Raw genomic sequence first — 16,342 nt, forward strand, 5'->3', positions numbered from 1 at the left:
TGGAACGGTGTTCTCTCTCAACGCCTCATTGTTGCCCGCTCCACCGTCCTTCGCGTGGCATTGTTGTTCATCGTCACTGGCCGGTCCTCTGCCGCTGTAACCCCCCACCCCGGACGAGCCCCCATATGTAGGAGTCTAAACGAAAAATAAGGCACGAAGATTCGAAGCCACGATTCGTGTTCTTATTTGACTCCTTATTGTTGGGTATGGGAGGCGCGGACGCTACAGTATTAGACTCTAATATCTTGGATTAAGCATATCTAACTTTTTAAACGATAGTAGGGTAGATTATTGCATGAGAGCCTCGTTTATTAGCAAGACATTGGAAATCAAAAGTTCTTCAAGCCCAACATTATTTAGACCCGTAAGTACGTTAGTTTAAACAAAATTTTCCACACTTTACCGCCAAATTTTTATCTCTACGACTATTCTATGACTTCCAGGTCTTCGACCTCCATCATTTGATTTCTACATGCGTAAATAACGAAGAAATAATTTCTCTGTTGAAAGATAAAATAAAATTCACGTAACAGACGGTTAAAGACTGTCTCTTACGCTCTTTTCCCATTGGTCCAGAGGTAACCTACGCTATCTCCGTTGAGAATCCCTGAATCTGGACAACGAAATCGATGAAGCATCCGCCATCGGGGACTCCGCGTTTTCTGTTTATTTATCGGTTTAATAAAGCCGCGATCCCGCGTACCGTAATCTAGACCAACCTCCTCCCGTGCTTTTATTTACCCCATCTCGTTTCCGTTCTCTTCCGGCATCAATTTCCAAAACTTGTAAATAAGTTCAAGATTGCCTGCGTAGAGTTTCGATTGACTTCACGGACTCCCGAGGAGATCGCGAATATTTTTCGATAGCTAAAGTCGAGTGTACGGTGTACGAGAAGGAAATTTGAAAAATGTTAGTAGAAAAGTGATACTCTAAAAAAAAATCTCAAAATTTACCAGGAAGCCTCTCGTGAGAATCAAAAAAAAAAAATTTTTAAACCGTCCGATTTGGCGCGGAATGGCCCGTATACATCGCTTTGTTCTGTCGCAAATATAGTAAAACTCCAAAACAAAAATATAACGAAGATTGGGTTCCGCGGTTGTTTATTAATTCGCCATTCTTCGATCATATACCGTCAAGCAATAATCGTGGATTACTCCCAACAGTCAATGGGCGATAAAATGCATATTACACGAGGTTTTATCGTGTCGAGCACGAAACGGACGAGACAGCGAAGGACCTAAGTGGCAATAAAACTACAGGAATGTATTAAAAATAGAGGAGAGGAAGATTTATTACGTTCCACGCGCGAAACGGTTAGCTGCACCTGCAGATAATTGTCCTCGAGTGTGTAACTCTGAATTATGAGTGGCTTGCCCCTCGACCTCGCGCAATTTTTCCATCTTTTAATCGTTTAAATGGTAAACGGCCATTTTTTTAAGAAAAAAAAAAAAAAAAGAATAAATGGAGAAGACACGAAACGCGACGGTAAGTTGAAAAGAAATTGGACGCGAGACGAAGTGTATTCGTAAATACGTTCCCTGTTATTTTTCGATTTAAAAATAAATTAAAATTTGCCCACGTCAGTTGCGATGGTTCGCAAGAAATATTTCCAAAGAATAGGAAGGATTTAATTTACTCACCCGGTGTGCGAAATTCGTCCGTCCTGCCGTCAACAGTGACGCGTCCGTCTCTTCCGGCTCGCCTAAACGCCACGTCGTGCCAGGTGGCATCGTCGACTCGGTTCTTCGAGGATTTCACTCTCACTGGACCGCTTCCAAGATCGACGTGAAGATACAGGTGACCGCGAAAAATTTCGAACGCGAACAGATCTTGCTGCAAAAACATAACGAATCCATCGTTAGTCCTCGGAATATAACAAATTATTCGAACAGGTTATTCGAGACATCCTGAACTATGTTACATGTATTATTAAATAATACGCAACGAATAATATTCAACGTAAAATGTTACGCTGAATAAGGAAAGAAATACGACATTAAGCGAAACATTTAACATTTTTAAATAGACAACATTGTATATCAAATATTATTATTGTTATATATCTTGAATATCGTGAAAATTTCTAAAGTACGTCAACAAAGTTCGTATCAATTTAATACTATTAAAGCGATCTTCGTTCTAAATTTATTCCTTAAAATGGTTCGAGTACGCAAATTATACAGCGCGGACGAATGTTTCAGCGAGTACCTGTATCTCGCAATTAATAGGGACGTATTAACGAATGTATTTATAAAACAGGCCGCAGATACGACCGCGAGCCTGGGAAGCATTTATTCAGGGGGATCCAGTGATTCTGCTAATGAGCAAACCGCACGAAATCTCGGTATCCGCGTTGCAACAAGTCCGGGATTTAACGAGGGCCCGGTTTTCGCAACTTTTCGATTTAATTCGCGCCGTTTCGTGGCACGCGGCCGTGATTATTCGCGATTTCAACATTCCCTTTGCTTTCACGTCGAAATATAACCGTGGGAATTACGCGGCGGTATCGTTGAATCGTGATAACTGCGAGCTGGAAACAAAAAGCGACTCGAGTGGCGAAAACGCATTTACTCGTCGTCCGACGTTCACGCGGCCCAGAAACTCCGCCGCGCCGATCGTCGGATCTGCTCGAGGAATCTACTTTAATTTCCGTTGTTAATCGTTTGTTTGGTCGATTTACGTTTCGGCGAGATTAATTATCAGGTGCTTGGAAAGCCCTGCTCTTTACTTTGTTATTCGTGCTTTAGTGGAGAACAGTTTGTTTAAATTACAGTGTCGCGAATAATAAGTATCCGTAGGTTTGTTCGCGTTTTGACTTGATTTTATAATTAAAATATGGGGCACTTGAACAAATATCCTTTGGTAATAGAGATATATTGTGAGATATATTGCGAGCAATGTGTATATAAAAAATATAGATAAATAATTGCGATACGTTGTAAAAAATATTAAAATAGAAATTAAGATAGACAGTTTCATCTTGTTTTCTATTCGATGAAAAAATGTTAAAAGCATTAGTAGACAGGAATAGCAGAACAAAATATTTGTCGCTTTGCAGAAAGTTGTACATCTCGATTAAAATATTTGTTTTTTTTTTTTTAAATATGGCAGAAATGACTTTTTCGAACTTGTTATGTAAATACTCGATAATTCATACACGAATAACAACATTTCTCCGCGATAAAATTTACCGAATAATTAACAATGACTTTTCGAAATATTTAAAAATATTTCCTACGTTAATGTCATCGTGTTCCATTCTATAAACGAGATTGGAATGAAATTTTAAAAATTGCTCGCTGTAAAATTAGGATCATATTTTTTTTTTAGCGAGAACACACTTGTTCTTTTACTCGGAACACACCTACCTATTTCCTGTCACTTGTCCTATCCACTGCTCGACATATCGATTCGAGCGCTGCGACATATCGTCTTCTTGTTTCCAGCATCGTTTCTGACACGCTATTTTTCTGTCTTCGTTTCACTATTCCCCCTCCCCTCCCCCCGCGCCGTTGTTTTCGATATCGCGTTCCGCATCCGCTAGTTTCGTTGTCGATCGGTTTCCCTCTTTTCCTTTTCCCTGTCCACTGTGCAATCTCTTTCTGATTATTCGCCTCGACCGATTTATCGGGGGTGGCTTTTAATGGGATTAACGCGAAACCGTTTCGATCAGCGACTAATCGAAACGATCGACGCGCGTCCGTGGACCAGTAATCGGATGAAACACTTTCGGAAAACGAAACAGCCCCGCGAACCGTTCCGCTTTGTGATAACCGCTGCGCATTTTTTGGGGGAGACAAAAATTCAGTTTCAGTGACCGTTTCACATTTTTCTCGATTTTAAATGTTAGTCATTTTTTATTCGTGTGTATCTTGTGCTACGAAAATTATATCCGACTTTTTAGAAATGTATCACGGCCGTATCATTTAAAACAAAACCGAAGTGGAAGAAGATTGTTTATGTGAAATTGAGAATTCTTATGATTCCATTCTTCTAGGATTCTTATAAATGAATTTCGTGTACACGGTTTAATGGTATTATTTAAAGCAAAACCGAAGTGGAAGAAGATTGTTTATGTGAAATTGAGAATTCTTGTGATTCCATTCTTCTAGGATTCTTATAAATGAATTTCATTCGTCACATTTGTCGTTTCACAATTTCATTTGTGACATTTCTCTGAATTGCAAAAAGCAATAAAATATAATCTTTACAAAGGATTATTATCTACATTTCTCTCGAAATAAAACAATGTTTAATTCAGACAAATATTTTTCTCATATTGATCCATGTACTCGTTATTATACATTATTATACATTATTATACGCGAAATATTAACAGAAGTGTGAAACCATACATCCGCATAACCCAAGCTTTATGATTCCCCAAACACATAAACGTATATCACGCTTTGTAATCATGTTCGAAACAATTTCATATCGCTCTATACCCGATGTATTTAGAATTATCCTCAAGTATAACGATGTAAACTTATAATTTATATATATTAAACCCTTGTGGTCGCTAATAACTTTGATGTCAATACAACCTATATAAATAAATAAATAAAAAAAAAAAAAAAGAATCAAACATGGTCGGTATAAATGTGCCCAGCAGGCTTCCTGTCACGCGTCACAGGGTCGAGTCAATTACCACCAGTTGGTTCACCGCTCCCCTATCGAAGAGAGAAAGACCGTAAACGAAGTGAAAAGACGTACCCTGCTGTGCGCCCCGCTGCGGCTGTACATGATCAATCCGTTGGGCTCGTTGGTACGTATTTTGAAGGATATGCTCTCGGAGTCGGCGGCCTTCCACGGCGGCAGGATCTGAAACAGACGAGACAGGCGGCTCTTAATACGTCACTCCGTGGCCGTTGCCGTTACTTCTGAACGAAAAACCGTGGAAAAGAGAGAAACGGAAGAGGAAGGCCGAAATCCCTCGACGTCCCGGAGAAGAATGGCCGCGAGCGGACAGCGTCGGCGACCCGTCGCGTCGCGTACGGAATCCAAAATTTCTCTGCTCCGTGGGGCCGTCGGGTCCATTCATCATGCACGATGGCTTAAATAATCACGTGTCCCGTGTTCGTGGAATTTTTACTTCAATTTCGAAGCGGAACCGAGCGCTATACCTGCAACGGACGCGGCTGAGTGATTTACGTACCGTCGTTTTCGGAATCGAGAAATTCGAGGGGGAGCTAGCCCCCCCCCCTTCCTGCTGCTGGTCGCCCGGATGGTTAATCGTATTCGCGGGGAACTCCCGTTTCGTCGTCGCTACCGCCTCGTTTCCCGCTCGAGACGAAAGAAAGAAATTAGAGAAAAACGAAACGTATGAGATTTTTGGGGGTGGTGGGGGGAGGAGAAAAGAAGAAATCGTCGACTCGCGAGGAAAGCAGGTGGGCGGATGGCGAGATGAAAATGTCGACAAAATGTATTTGCGTGTGTCGAGTGGCCGCCGTCGGGAATTTCGGAAGTTTTTCATCGGTTCGGCGCCGCCTCCCTCCGGCGTCTACGCTGGAATCGAGATGTTTCGTTACGAGATGGGGGCTGGAGGGTGCCTCGAGTGTCTCGCTGGAATTCGCGGGAGTCGTCTGGAGCTGAACGCGAACATGTTTAACCGCGACAAATCGCGCCGACGGTGGGCGGGACTTTATTTATTCGACGAATTGGCACGGATCCTGCGCAGGGGGGGGGGAATGTCTGGGTAAGATACGCGGAAACTGGTACGAGATGTAACGCTGGTCTCGAGATTGCGAGTGTTGAATCGCTGCGTTGGAGTATTTGTAGTCCAAGGAACGATTTACGAAGACAGTTCGCACGAACCGTGATCGGTACGGGGGACGGAGCACAGTGATATTGGATACGCTTTTTAAGTAGTCGGACGGTGGATGCGATCAGACGGACGATCTGAATCGTTCGTGACGGAATGACGTTCCTTATGACGGAACTCGATTTTAAATGTAGACACGCTGCTTTGAGCTATCGGGATTTTAATACTTTGAAAATCCTGCTTGAGGCATACCGAACGTTGCATCTGCAACTGTTGCTGCTGCGAAGGACGTTTATCATTTTCAGGCAATGGACAATCTGTTCGATGCTGTTGGAACGACGCTCTTAAACTATTTTAGATATGTATTTTGTCGAACAAAGTCGTAATTTGATGACGATGCGTCCGAATATTGATATATTAATTAATTATCTAGTGGATCGTTAAATAAAGAAAATTTACATTTCTGTTAAACGGAATATACAGCAAAGTCTCCGCGAATGCACAAATTTCTCTCCCGTAAATGCACCGAAACCATCCCCACCTTTAAGATCAAAGATGTACTGAAAATATGGACCGATGTCCTTTCCCACGCACTCTCTTTAACGATAAATAATTTCAACAAAATCGATCTTTCAAACGCGAGAAAATTATTCCTGTAGCTGGACAAAACACAAACAAACATTTATATAGAATTTGAATCTGACATATCAATTAGTATTTTCTCCAAAATATCTCAAACGTTACGCGATTCTTTGAAGTTCCAAGCGAGTCGAACGTGGACTTCGATAGTTTCTACAAAATCGATTTCTCAACCCGAACAAAATTCCTGAGGCCTACCGAAACATCAATAAATGTTCGTACAGAGTATGAATTCGATAAGTCCAATAATTTCTCCCTAAACGTATTTCGAATGCTGAATTTTGTAGAGTTTTATGTCATGCGCACTCCGACAGAAATACGCCTCCGCAGTTGTCAGCGCCATGTTTCCAGGTTAGCACACTCGAGTAAAAAAAAATGTTTACGGTTCCTCCTAACACCTCGACGAATTATCCAACATCTGTTCCGTCGATAAAAGAGGCGACAGAACGCGCGACACGTTTTTACGGCGTCGTTCGTGGCGTGACGCTCGAAAGAGAAACGAAGAATGCTTGGAAAGAAAACTGAGCGACCGCGCGACGACTCGTTTTGTTTGACGTGGATTCATAGCGGCAAGACGCGCACTGCATTATTCAGAAGGCGTATCTGACCTTATGACGGAACTCGATTTTAAATGTAGCCACGCTGCTTTGAGCTATCGGGATTTTAATACTTCGAAAATCCTGCTTGAGGCATACCGAACGTTGCATCTGCAACTGTTGCTGCTGCGAAGGACGTTTATCATTTTCAGGCAACGGACGATCTGTTCGAACTACTTCTTAACAGAGGTTTATATTTAGAACCCATCGGACTTTAGAATCCATTCAGACTTTAACAAATTGCTTTCTTTATTTTTAGAAGCTTCAGATTTTGCCGAGTGTTTAACTTTATTTTATTTTTCGTTTGTATTAACGCAGTCATTAAGTTGCACGTGATGTATATTTTGTAAGAATGAGAAGAGGTGGGACATAATACAAAAAAAGTTAGGAAACACTGATTCAAAGACTTAGTCATATTTTAAAGATAATTTAAAGAGCCTCGTAAATAGGATGAATAATTTTTAACAATTTGAAGCTTTGAAATATCACAGAAACGCCTCCGGCACCTTTTCGCGAATATTTCAATTTATCCTTAATGCACATTCCCTTGATACTGTCCTATCCGCGCCATCTTAATTTAAAATAAGAATTACGCTTCCCTTTCTGGTAAAGTTGTCCGGGTATCACGAGGTTCGGTCAGGAACAACGTAACACGAGCGATAAATGAATCTTAATGTATTCCTAGGGGGATGCTAAATGCTAAGGCGCGAAACTTGCAGTTTGCATTTCGACCTTTTCTTTCCTCGGTTGACTTATTCATTACGCTCGTAGGCGACACCATGGCGAAACTTTCCACGGGACAATATTGTCCCAAGGTACCCACACAGCTATTCCTTGTTATGGTTCCACGTTAGACCGACTTTTACTGCTTTCGCGAAGCGAGCAATATTCTCCTGTGTTCATAAGAAAGTTCAAAATTCAGTCGATCTGATTTACATCGTTCGGACTAGCGTACTTCGTTGGCTATTTAGTTCGATAAACTTGTGTATTTCTAAATAAACGTTCTTAGCTGGGTAACAACTTTAAATAAAGAATAAAAAATAATTTAATATTTCAACGTATTTTAAAGAAATGTTTTAGTTCAATGATGCCTTGAGAATCAGATGATAAATTATGTAATTAATTTAAAATTCAATTTTCCTTACAAATCGCATTATCAAAAATTATATATATATATATATATAATACGATAACGAACTTTAAATAGTCCGCAGCATATTCAGCAATGAACACAAGCATTTCATAAAATAATTTTTGATAATGCGATTTGTAAGGAAAATTGAATTTTATATATATATACAGGGTGGATAAATGGAAAAGCACTTCGGTAGAGTTATGTTTATTTTATTCGGTACACATACGATTTCAGACGAAGAATTGCTTGTGCCACAAGAATATAAAATATAATAAGAAACAAACAACAGAAAAGAAACGAAAATATGTAGTATATTCTCAACTAGAAAGGATATAACGATTTAAACGATACAAGAATTACACAAACGTGGCAACAGTGGAAATACGAATCACATTTCAACTAGTTTGAAGTCTACAATTGCACTTGAAGTTTCGTCAGAAATACGAGAAAAGTTTTCCTCGCAAGTGGTTTGCAACGAAACTGATCGATTTAGAAATGGAAGAGGAAGATACCGAACAAAGAGACCGATTCGAACTGTTCTCCTATTTTCGGCGCATCGGGAATACGAGGACGAAGAATCGCGGTTTGGGAGAGTCCTTTGGAAGTTAAGAAAAAGAAGATAAGGAAGAAGGTGATTGCCGTGGAAGCGTGAAACTCGAGAACGAGTCAGTTAACGCGGATACTCCTGTCGCTTTTTCTAATGAGCTCGTTATCTCCCTCGAAACACTTATTAATTGCTTACCTTGTTAATTAGAAGAAAAATGGCGCACCAAAGAGGCTTTTCCACCCCTTTGTCTCTATTTCCATCTCGTACCTGTCACCGGCCATTGAAATCTACTTTTGTCCTGTCGATGCGTTGCGCGGGTATAGATTTACGTATTTTTAATTAAATAAGGAAACTGTGGAGCGGCTAATTAAAATTAACGTTAACGATATCGCGATGTTGCGCTTTTCAAGTTTGAATGAATTTAGAAATGCTTGAAATATTAATGTAAAAAATATACATAATTATAGTACCCAAATAACTTTAATGTTGTCTCATGTTTCATGTAAATGTATATATATATATTCTGTCGGTAATGTGGCGCTCTTTGCCAACAGCGATCGGTAGTGTAGGTTACTCTATTCCTAACAACTACTTAGAGTGCTGTACTACCGGTCATTATCGACAGAATGCACTATGTTACTGGCAGAGTATTTTAATTTATCGACAGACTACAGCCCGTAATTAAACCGTTGAACCTAGAAAGCTGAAATTTTGCACAGAGGTTTCCTTTATGATGTATACAAGGAATAAGAAAGGATTGCAACGTTGGTACTCCACGCGGGTGAAACCGCGGGATGCAGCTAGTTAAAAATAAAAGTTCGTACTCTAAAAATCAAATTTCACCTGGTCGCAAGTTTCACTCGAGGCGAATTAACGTTTTCAAAATGTTTCTCTTCGTTGAGAATAAAAATATTTAATTTAAAAATAAATGTTAATGCGGTCATATGTTTTACTTAGCGTGGGTGTTTTTAAATTTTGTCCTCGTCATAAATAAAAATACCCAGTTTAAAATTGAAATTATATGTGGTCACACGCTACATTTATGATGGAATGTTTCTGGTGTCTGTCATCATTGAGATTAAAGACATGTAATTTAAAAATAAAATTGCACGCGACTGAAACTTATAATATTTGACACATTTATGAATAAAAATACGTAGATACGTCGAGATAAAATTCCACGTTGTCTCGAGTTTTATTTATTGTTAGAGTGGAATGACGTTGATATTTACTGTAATTACGAATGAAAATAACCAGTCCACGTGCCCATAAGTTTAACCCAAAATGTCATAACGTCTTTGAAGTTCGCCTTAGCTACAAATAAAAATATGTAGTATGAAAAATAAATTTCATTTCCAGGAAGATAACGTTGCTCGTATACACGTATATTCTACTTACGATTAAAAATAAAATTGCACGTCTTTACGAGCTTCGCCTTCAGTCGAATAACATATATTCCATATTTAACGTGGTTATAAATAAACGCACGCAATATTTCTATCGATCGTAAACAAAATGCGAGCTGTAAAATAAGATCGTGACAAATTTAACGACGAGGGTGTAAAAACACTCGAGAAAAAGCGAATGTTCACAGGTACATCGGGAAGAAAATCTTATTGGAATGGACTGGGAACCATTTTTGCGAATCCTCGAGGACCCCCAGCGATGAATCATAGAACTCGTTCCAGGGTGAAGTCTCTCGAATTAGCTGGGAATGAGAAATCTCGTTTAGACGAGGTACCTATTCTCTTCCCCTCCCTCCGACCCCTGCTTCCAATTCCTGCCCTCTGCACTCGACCCCCTCCACCCGCCGTGCCCCTCTATCCCGGTGAAATTCGTCTGGAAAGTCTGATCCACAAAGTGGTGCTTCGTCGTGGCTTGGAAGGAGGATATTTCATACGGAAACTGGCTCGGTCTTTCACCCCGCGCCCTTCGACTTTCCAGCTTCTAAGCCTTCCCTCTCGTGCCACCCCGGCATCCCTTCGATGGGCGGCCTTCGGAAAGCCTCGCCCATTCCGCGAAATTACAGACGGAATGGGGAGACGGGGACGCCCGGCGACGATCAATTAGAAAAGTTAAATTACTTGGCGAAATAAATTATTTACTAATCTATGGGTTTCCGTCTAATCCCGGTCAACGGATTCCGAACGCGCAATCGGATAAACCTTGGACTCGTGACAAATATCGCGACGGGCTACGATAGCGTCCATTTCGTAAAAAAAAATATGTATATTTGTTTCGGTAAAGAGATCGGAAAAACAGGAAAATTTGTCCATCGAACGATTTTTGGTAATAATCGCGGAACGTGGAATATTATTTAAAATTCGTCGTCCAGCGAAGACATTTTAATTAACGTGTTTTATCGGAAATGTTTTGCCAGTTGCGATTGAAAGGTCGACAAAAAAAAAAAAAAAATAATTAAAATTTCGAACCGAGCGAAGGAAAAGTTCTGTATTTTATCGCGAGCGTTTAAAATTTCTCTACTGAGCACGAAGCTAACGAGAAATTATTAAAAATTTCTGATGATAAAAAGTGTAACGGATACGTGAACAAACGTATCGCATTGTGTTAAAAGAAATTCAAAACCATAAAGATAACCGGATAAATGGTACTCTTCAAAAAGATGAAGTTCATGTTCTCCTACGTAATCGATACAAATAATCCAAAATCTTTCAGAGAATTTTAGAAAATATAAACCGTAAATACTCCGCATGAACGGTGGACATAAATAATAAAACTGAAGCGTTTCCCTTAAACAACGACAGGAATTTCCAGCAAGGACACCGCACGGAAAATTCCCGTTTTCCGTTGTTTCAAATTCGCGGATGCAAATTCGCCGGATCGACCATGTTTGCGCTACGGCCGAGCGAAATTCCGAAAACTGCGCGCGCGGGATGAAAATTTTAATCGAACGACTATCCCGCCCGCCGAAAAGCCAGTCCCAAAAACAAGAACACCGTCGCGCTATCGCGATATGTAAATCACTGTTTGTCCGTGAGGCTTATCAGGGGTAACTGGTTCAGAAAACACCGCGGTGTCTGCGTTAAAATGTGCATTAAAATTTCTACGTTTCGCGATACGCAAATTAAACGGCGACCCACAAATTCCGGGGACAATGGCCGCGGTCTTAACGGCGGCGCATCATCGGCCTCGTTTCGAACGAAGGAGACCCGTAATCGGTGCAAAAATCGCAAAATTGTACACTTGCTTCAAGTTGGAGAATTAGGCCACCGTTCGTCGTGGACTCCAAAGCCTGAATTATGCAATGGAGGCGAGTCGTATCTTTGGGCGAAGGTACGGGAAAGAAGAGGAAACATTTTTATTACTTCTAAGAGGATTCTGTAAAATATTTGCATTGGTACTCTTTAAATTGTTCGATTGAACATGATTCTAGGTTAATTTAGAATCTCCTCTCCTGTTTCCTATTTACCTATCTTCTGTATTTATGGTCTCCTTTTATTTTTACGATTTCTATCTTCCGCTTTCTCTATTTATTATCCTCTCCTCTTATTCCTATCTTTATCCAGGATATATTTAGTAAATCATTCCAAATCATTCCATTTGTAATGATCTTTTAATAAGCTTCTATCTACCTCTGACTGAACTAAACCTATCAAGCTTCGAGTCACGATAGATTCTAAACATCTAAAATTCGAGATCCTTAAATCTGTCGATGGAGTCCTTCGAGAAGCGAGCGAAGCCAACGGAAGTGTCGAAATTGGTCGACTTCCTCGAGGCAACTACTCTGATTAATGTAGAAGACCGAACCTAATCAGACCCTCTTGATTACTGTAAAGCCCAAGTTGCCACCGAAAGGGACGTGTTTGATATTCAATTTCTTCAAAGGAGACTCGATCCGAGAGTGGTTATAGGAGGAATGACTTCTTTGCCAATGGTCGCGTCGCAGGACTCGTGGTTGGCCGCAGTAACCACCAATAGTGGTCACGGTCAATCCGTGAAAAGGATGCTAGGAGGATACCATGAAAAACCAGTCTCCGAAGCAACTGAAAGGATTGCTTTGACGGGGTTGTGTACGTTGGGTTCTAAGGCACCTAGGTTTGCTATTAGTTTCCTGGACTTTTGCCAATAATTAAATAACACGATGAAATTTTACAAAAATGTAATATATAATTCTTAGATAAATGGATCCAATCCAATATGCACATCGGTAGCAATAAGTAACGAAGAGGATAACAGCCGAAAGTTTTCACTTAAAAATTGCACATCTAAGACAATATCTCCTAATGTAGCCTGTCTAATAAGCCCACAAACTCTCAAATAAGATCCACAAAATTATAATCTGTTACTTCTCATAATGACTCAATGTCGCAAGATTAATGTAAGTTTTATTTAAAATAGATTTTCCCTAAGAAAGTACTGTAGCTACACTGTGGACCGAGCTATAACCCTCTGATTCCAGGTTTAAGCAGTGCCTTGGTGCATTAAGGCGAGCACGACGTGTAAACAGATGCGAAAACATCGGAGAAATCCACATAGAGACCGTCGTTGGGACAGCAATCTGTTTACGAAGTTAAGCACAGTTATAAACAGTCTCATTAAAACGGCGAGGTCCAGGGTAGAAGTCGCTCGGGGAACCCGACGAAACTTTTAAAACACCGCTTTCTCCAGATTATACTTAACCGAATATTTCGCGATTCGCCACCGGACTCGCTAATTGTTTGCGATGCTGTTTGTTCGCCGAGTTATCGCGAGTTTTAATGACAAGAAACTTGCCCCATGTTCAGGCACGTTTGACGCAGTTGCACTTGTTACCAGCGCACCCCTCTCCGTAATCTGTCCGTTTATTCTGTATTAAATGTTATTCATTGTAACTTATATACGTTAGAAAAAGATAGGACCTATTTAATTGAATAACTGAGGAATATTTAATATGATGTGTAGTTGTTTTTAGTTCGTAGAATAGTGGAAATAATTACTTGAAATAATTTTTACGTTTATTTGGAACTTAAGTAAATATGCATCTGGATTTGTTTACTAGAGTAAGAAGGACAAATCAAGCAATGAAAGATAGTTTGTAGCTGACAAAAAGAAGTATTTTGTCGGTAATGCAGTGTTCTCTGCTAGTAGGACACGGTAACGTAGAACACTCATTCAGTAAAACAGATCACTCTGTTGATAACGACTACTTAGAGTTCTATACTACCGACTCTTATCGATCGAGACCACTGTATTATCAACAGAATATTGTACCCTATCGACAAAACACACCACGCTTTCTATGCACCAGCCGCCATGACTCAGAGCTTAAAGCACTCATACTTACACAAATCGTAAACATTCAAACAAACAGAGATGCTTTATTCTCCAACCCATTTCAGAACAATCTCCCTCTCGTTAGAAATTTATCACTTCGATGTCTACAACGTCGACGACTTTACAAGAACATCGTTCCCAACACTTCCATTTGTCAGCCGCTTCCACCGTTTTAATAACGCGGAAACCGAACCTCGTTCGAAGTACCATCACGTATCGCGGCGGTTGCACTCGCTGCTATTTATTAGCGCCCCTCTGCCCCTTCCCAACAACCCCCGAAATTTCTGTTATAATTCCATATATTATATCGGGTCGCGGTGTTACCGAGCTCACGTTAAATATTCATGTAACGTTTCCGTTGAATATCCATCGAGCCATCTATACGGGGGATCACAGGACGTTCGCCACGCGAATATCCCGCGCGACATTATAGGGAGAACATGCATTCGCGTTGCACGGGGTTGCACGGGGTTGCACGTACCGTGCGCCAACGTATTGGCGAGGATTACAGACGCCTGACATTATTGCGCGAATGGAACGGTGTCTTCTACCCCGCGGCGTTCCATCTTGAAGGGAAATTTGATAGAAGTAATTCGGAACGAAGTCGATTCTGAGGCGGGATGTGCGTAAATGTATGTATATATATATTCTGTCGGTAATGTAGCGCTCTCTGCCAATAGGGCTTGGTAATGTAGAGCACACGATCGGTAGTGTAGGTTACTCTGTTCGCAACAGCTACCTAGAGTTCTATACTACCGGCCATTATCGACAGAGCGCACTATGTTACTGGCAGAGTATTTTAATTTATCGACAGAATAACACTTCGCGACTCAATTCAAAGTAATTTTTGTTAATTAGTAGCGATGATTAAACAAAACACTAATCTCCCGATGAGGTTTATTCTTGATATACGTCAAAAATCGTTCCTGAATATGTACACGCGATATAAAATAAATCTAAAGTGTCGTCAGGTTTAAAATCTTTGAATTTAATTGTTATTAAACAAATAGTCGTATGAATTCTCTACAACGAAAGAACTTAGTTAACTCAACTATGAAACGAGGATCAAGGGAGCCTCAGCCATGCAGAGCACGCATGGATTCCTGTTGGAGATCAGTATCATCGCGGATGACGTAGTTGCGCAACTCGTGGTAGATTCAAGGGACCCTCCATGGGTTGTAAGTTAGTTATGTTAAAGGGAAGGGAACGCCAAGGGACTGAGCGTGTTACAAGCCAAGGTTAGGTCGGACATCCCATTCCTCGGTGGATCCGTTCTACCGAGGATTCAAGCCGAAACCGCATTCCGCGCGATCCCTTGGCGTATCGGTTACTGTCAGATCCCGACGTCCTTCCACGGGCAAAGAAATTAATCTCCATTTAAAGTTTCCCGTCGGAAAACGTCGGTTGTCCTCTCTTCAATGCTCTTCCGGTACGATCAGTTTTCACTCATCTCTTTCTCCTATCGATAATTCCAGGCAACCTTGGTTAACCGCCGGAAGGGATGGTCTTGGCCACAGTGCGCTGGAATCTCGCTTTTCGCGGCCAAAAGTATTTTAGCATTATTTCGAGATGATTAGCAAAGTTCGAGGCGATAGTATGGTAGCGTGGTTTTCGTTTACATATTTTTCAATAACGAAAAATATTTGAAACTTTTCAACCACTCCATATGCTTCGTTTAAAATTCGTTTGACGTTCGATGAGAACAATGGAAAACAAAATTCCGAAGCGCTCTGTTGTAAAACCATTTATTTCCACTCGATATGATTTCGTGTATAGTCGTATAGATCGCTATGGCGGGAGATTACCTGCCCGCAAGTTAAATTACGTTATCCGATCCTCGAGAATGTCAGCTGAATAGAGACGTGTCACGATGTAGTTACTATCAAGACCTGACATGGCTGCCATGAGCGATACCCCTCTTGGATAACTTTGAAATTAAGGTCAATGGTACGTATATATCGGCTGATTATTAAGTCCTCGAAAGGTGTCCATGTAAATTAGCGACGGGAATTTAGAGAAAAGGGAAACCAATCGTCGGATCGTCTTGTTTGACGTTCCGATGGTTTGCTTAATAGAAGCAAATCGATCGGGCGATCGATTAAACATCCGTGACTATTGGTGCTCTGAATTGATAATAACCGCAAGGTACACATCAGTGCCGGTGGTCAGTGGGTCATTTGATTTTATGATGAGGCTAGCTGCAACGTTGACTAAAGGCAATTCTGCGAAAGGACACAGCTTGCATCCAGATTGGATATCATTCGTGTTGGTTAAGTTAATCGAGAATGCTTCTTCGATCCAATTTTATCGAACTATTCAGTGTAACAAAATTATGAATATTCAAATACTTCTACATATTTATTTATATATAAAATATATTTAATATA

The 16,342-nt window shown here is 40.6% G+C and overlaps 1 protein-coding gene across 1 annotated transcript in view; it reads right to left on the reverse strand.

The window, feature by feature from the left end:
• Positions 1–16,342, reverse strand: part of LOC128872715 (neurexin-3b) — a 347,065-nt gene that overhangs the window by 53,566 nt on the left and 277,157 nt on the right. The window contains exons 11-12 of the mRNA XM_054115691.1: positions 4,717–4,824; positions 1,641–1,833 (exon numbers count right to left, since the gene is read on the reverse strand). Of these exons, the coding sequence (XP_053971666.1) occupies positions 1,641–1,833; positions 4,717–4,824 (301 nt within the window). The remainder of the gene's footprint in view (positions 1–1,640; positions 1,834–4,716; positions 4,825–16,342) is intronic.

This window comes from Hylaeus volcanicus, chromosome 2 (genome assembly GCF_026283585.1).
Source record: "Hylaeus volcanicus isolate JK05 chromosome 2, UHH_iyHylVolc1.0_haploid, whole genome shotgun sequence".
NCBI classification, from domain to species: Eukaryota; Metazoa; Arthropoda; class Insecta; order Hymenoptera; family Colletidae; genus Hylaeus; species Hylaeus volcanicus.